At 38.8% G+C, this 4405-nt stretch overlaps 1 protein-coding gene across 1 annotated transcript; it reads right to left on the bottom strand.

Annotated features, from left to right (window-relative positions):
* Positions 1-521: 521 nt before the first annotated feature.
* LOC124056839 (blue-sensitive opsin) lies at positions 522-2936 on the bottom strand. Its single transcript, XM_046384690.1, has 5 exons — positions 2558-2936; positions 1933-2101; positions 1476-1641; positions 1077-1316; positions 522-787 (listed from the first exon to the last, which is right to left on the bottom strand). Exons 1-5 carry the CDS (start codon positions 2934-2936, stop codon positions 683-685), a joined length of 1059 nt encoding a protein of 352 aa, XP_046240646.1. The 3' UTR covers positions 522-682.
* Positions 2937-4405: the final 1469 nt, after the last annotated feature.

Below are 4405 nucleotides of genomic sequence, written 5' to 3'. Positions count from 1 at the left end.
ATGAACTCGTACTTATCTGACATTAGGCAACAACTTTATGGGATCTGATATATTGCCTTGCTTATGTTGTCATCATTACAGCATCATCTGTAGAAAAAATTATTCTATATGACCCCAGAAAAACATAAACACCTTTTGCCAGTGCAGTAGTTTTCATATATTCAAATCACAAAAATTATTATTAACTTCCTCAAATTCACCTTCATAGCAACCATATGAGAGTGGTATAGCAGTAACCATCTTTTCAAATGTCTCAATGTCAGTATAACTATTTAGTGTGAATAAAGTTTTGACATTTACATAACTCTAATAGCAATATCTTCTATATATTGCATTTTCTTCAAGTGCTTAATATAAGCTGTGGGTCAACTGTGTATCAACAGTACAACTTTTCAGACTCATTCAGCTTCCAATAGTTTGCTTGCAAAGGTTAATAATGGGTAATTAGATTTTCATTGACCTCAGTCAGATATCTTCATTTCTTATAATAAAAGCAAGATTTGAATAATGTATACCTCACTAATGTACAGCTAAAATGAATAGACTAGTAGAGACACAAATGATGTATTTATTTCTCCTTCTTTACATTTTGCTTTGAATATAACTGTAATCTGTAATCCCACTTGTCAAATCCAAGTAGTGCTATTTACAACATGCAAATCATCAAAATTAACTTCACAATCTAAGAGGGTCCGACTTTAGAGACTTCAGTGACTGACTGACTTGTTGACGACTCCTCATCATCGCCTCCTCTCATCCCAAGCATGTTCTTGATGCATGAGCGGAACTGAAAGGGAGAAACACATTTGTTACTGAGGAACATTTTCCGTAGCAATGTATCTGTTGACTTAGTTATGACATCAACGGATTTATTTGTCCATATAATACAAATCATAAAGAATTAGATGTCATTGTTTTCGAAATGCACATCAGGATTTCCCTGGGGAATTGAGTAAGATTCTTGTATGTATTACAAGTCACCACTAAGGGGCGCCACTGGCCTTGTTGTGTGTGATGACTTTGAGATTGTCTGTGTTCTGCCTTGTGATTTTTCAAATCAGAGTGAACAGACCAACCTGTTTATTAAGGAGGATGTAGATAACAGGGTTGTACACTGTGGAGGCTTTAGACACACAGGAGGGTATGGTCGCCAGTCTCAGGTCAAAAGCTTGCCCTCGATTGTTGACAACCCAAAGAGCAAAGGAGGCATAAGGCAGGTAGCACACCAGGAAGCCCAGCACCATGACGACCACCATCCTGGTCACCTCCCTCTCTGCTTTCTGGGTGGAGGCAGACTCAGCCTGGGCCTTTGCTGCCTGTTCGTGGAGAAGTGTGTACAAGTGGTTGGTCTGACGAAAACACATTCAGACATGCCCTCCCACACTTAGATCTGAGACAACAGGTGAAATATTATCCCTATCTGCAATCATACAATCAACCCAAACCCAGCAGAAAAGTTGAGATATATTGCCTACCGATTTCAGCATGAAAAGCAGCTGTGAGTAGCAGAACACGATGGTAGAGAAAGGGACAGCGAAGCAGAAGCAGAACAGGAACATTACATAGGACTCGTTGTTAAACTCGTTGTTAGTTGTGTACCAGTCCGGTCCGCAGGAGCACTGCATACCCTCTGGGATATACCTGTAGAGACAGATGAGGAGCCAGTACTGTATATGTACTGTAGGTGCTGGTGCAGTATGTGTCTGTGAATCAGTTGCAGGGGATAAATGACTCATTATTCTTACAAGAACTCTTATTATAGTGAGAAAGTTTCTTTCTATTATTAAAGAATATATTATAGTATAAAACAGTCAGTTGCAGAAGGATTCATTTCAATGTAATTTTGCTAAAAATAATTACATTACTATACTAATTATTTTTAAAAAAACTAATAAAACTGCTGTGTATTTGCTCTATGTGTAACCTCCTGACCTGCTCCATCCAACCAGAGGAGGAACTGCAGCCATCAAAGCAAAGACCCAAGTCATTGCACAACAAGCTATCGCATGATTAGGTTTGAAGGCGAAGTTACCGATTGGCTTGCAGACAACAAGCCATCTCTCAAATGCTATCACTGCAAGAGACCACAGGCTTACCATACCTGGAACAAGACAAAAGAATAAAAAACTTAATTGTTGTAAACAATTGAAAGGACTCTACTTGAATTTAAACTGTTGAAAAGTGTTTGACGTTAATAGGAAATTGAAAGCACATTAGAGGACCTCAGGAGGGATGTCTGTCAGGTTTAGTTTAAAGTTTAGATGCAGGAATAGTGTCTTGTCTTTTGGCCAATGATTTAAGTTTTCACACAGTTTCATAAGCAGCTAAAAGGTCAGCAATTTAGCAGACCCAACACCAAATATATGAAAGAAAGGAAGGAAAACAGAAATTTATCATTTTACTACAATGACACTGATGGCTAAACCACACAATTATCCATAACAGATTGTTTGGTCATGAGAAGACACCGGTCTGTAGTTTAAATTTAACTGTACTTTATAAATAATAACCATTGGCAAAAAATCATTTACTTAATGTCATTTGTTGAACTCCTTACCACCAACAGTTGCTGTAAATCCTTCAATCTTGCACCCCAGTGGACCGAGAATCATGTATCTGAAGGCGAAGCAGTAGAAGCAAGTGAAGGAGCCCATAGTGGAGACGAGGAGGTTGGCCACAGCCAAGTTCACTAAGATGTAGTTCAGATGAGACCGGAGTTTCTTGTACTGAACTGTGCATACAATAGTGAGGGTATTAATGGCTGTACCCGCCACAAACAGGAAGAACATAAATGCTGACATGGAATAAAATATCCCTGGGCTCCCTAAGTGATCCTGGGGAACCAGGTACGGGCTGAGGGATGTGATATTGTCGGTGTCCAGCGGGATGGGAATCCAGAAGTCTTCTGGGATCTTTGTTTGACGAATCCCCCTCATTTTCGTCTGTGTCAAATAGAAATTTGTTCACTGAGAAGCTAAAACAGTATTATTGCACAAAGACTAGAAATAACTTAATTTAACTCTAAAAAATACTGACGCACTTGACGGTTTTAACTGTCTTAGAACAGAGGTTTGTCTCTTTCTATTGGGGCGTTAAAGCCGGCATTTATAGGGACTCCAGATATCACTCAGGCTCAGCTTAATTGGCTCAAGGAAGGGATTCATGGTAAAGCTGGGACCACAGACCACACATGCTTGTAGTTGTGGACTTCCACGTATGAGCTAACAAAGAGATAAGTATCTCAGTATAAGAGCTGACAAGGTTCATCTCATTTCACCCCAGTATAAGAGCCCTGAGTGTGTTATCCACATAATCTGATCACCAGTGATGTTCAGGAGGTCAGTCACATATATATGGCCCTCAGTTGTCCAGGTTGTGCTAGTTTACTTTAGGCCAAAAGCCATAAAATAAAATTATAGCGTTTAAATTATGGCTTTTTGACACATTTCCGATATTTTCAAAGGAAGCTTTGCTTTCTTTTTGAGGTTAGTAAACTTGAGAGTCAGGTTAATACAACACAAGAACCACCTTAAAGGTGTTAGAAGGGTGAAACTATTGGGGACAGCTAAACCAGAAACCAAATATTGTGAGACCTGAAGAATCACTCATGATGGATTTAAAGTTTCAGTTAATAAAAATGTTTCCAAAAATCTGTTTATTTAATTAACTGTGAAAATGGGTTGTCAGTGTTTTCAAACTTGATTTTAATCGCGCTCGGCTACAGTTATCCTTACAGTAGACCGCTTTTGAGGTCTGTTGTAGCCATTTACACTAACAAGAATAAATTTATTATCTCCTTGTTTCATTATATCTCAAAGAAATAATGACCCAGTGCAGATGGTGGGAAAGAAGGATGATAGGCAAGATTTTCCCTCTGATGGAGAACGACTCCCACCCCCTGCATGACACTGCATGAGGCACTGGGCATCTCCTTCAGTTGCAGGCTGCTTCACCCCGAGTGTGTGAAGGAGCTTTACAGGATGTCCTTCCTCCCTGCTGCTGTGAAACTGTACAACCAGCACTGCTCCCGGCACACTCCATGCACCTCACAACAACCAGAATCTCAGTAAATCACTGTGCAATAATCTCCCATCCTAGTGCAATACAGTCATTTTTTTTTACTGGTTACTATTTAAAAAAATGAGAAATTCTGTAAATATTGTGTGGATGTATCATGTGTTTTGATAAATAATTTCTTTAAATAAAGGGTGTAAATATTGTCCTGTGTTTTTACTTTGTGTATCTTTCTTTCTGTATCTATTTGACCTAGCTTCAACAGCATGTTACACAATACCCAGCATCAGTGACATACAGACACCTTATACGTGTTTATGTTTTTTTTTATTTTTCACTTTGCAGATTATTTATGATTTCAGACTTTGGTTGCAACAATGTAAATATATTT

The sequence above is a fragment of the Scatophagus argus genome, chromosome 3, assembly GCF_020382885.2.
Source record: "Scatophagus argus isolate fScaArg1 chromosome 3, fScaArg1.pri, whole genome shotgun sequence".
Classification (NCBI taxonomy): domain Eukaryota; kingdom Metazoa; phylum Chordata; class Actinopteri; family Scatophagidae; genus Scatophagus; species Scatophagus argus.
The sequence above is the reverse complement of the archived record's forward strand: the minus strand, read 5'-3'. Positions and strand labels throughout refer to the sequence as shown.

Excerpts from the sequence above, each read along its gene's own strand:
- LOC124056839 (XM_046384690.1), bottom strand. The coding sequence starts at position 2,936 with ATGAGGGGGATTCGTCAAACAAAGATCCCAGAAGACTTCTGGATTCCC. Across the intron at positions 2,102-2,557 it reads ATTTACAGCAACTGTTGGTG|GTATGGTAAGCCTGTGGTCT; the intron begins GTAAGGAGTTCA and ends GTCTTGTTCCAG. Across the intron at positions 1,642-1,932 it reads CCTCTGGTTGGATGGAGCAG|GTATATCCCAGAGGGTATGC; the intron begins GTCAGGAGGTTA and ends CTGTCTCTACAG.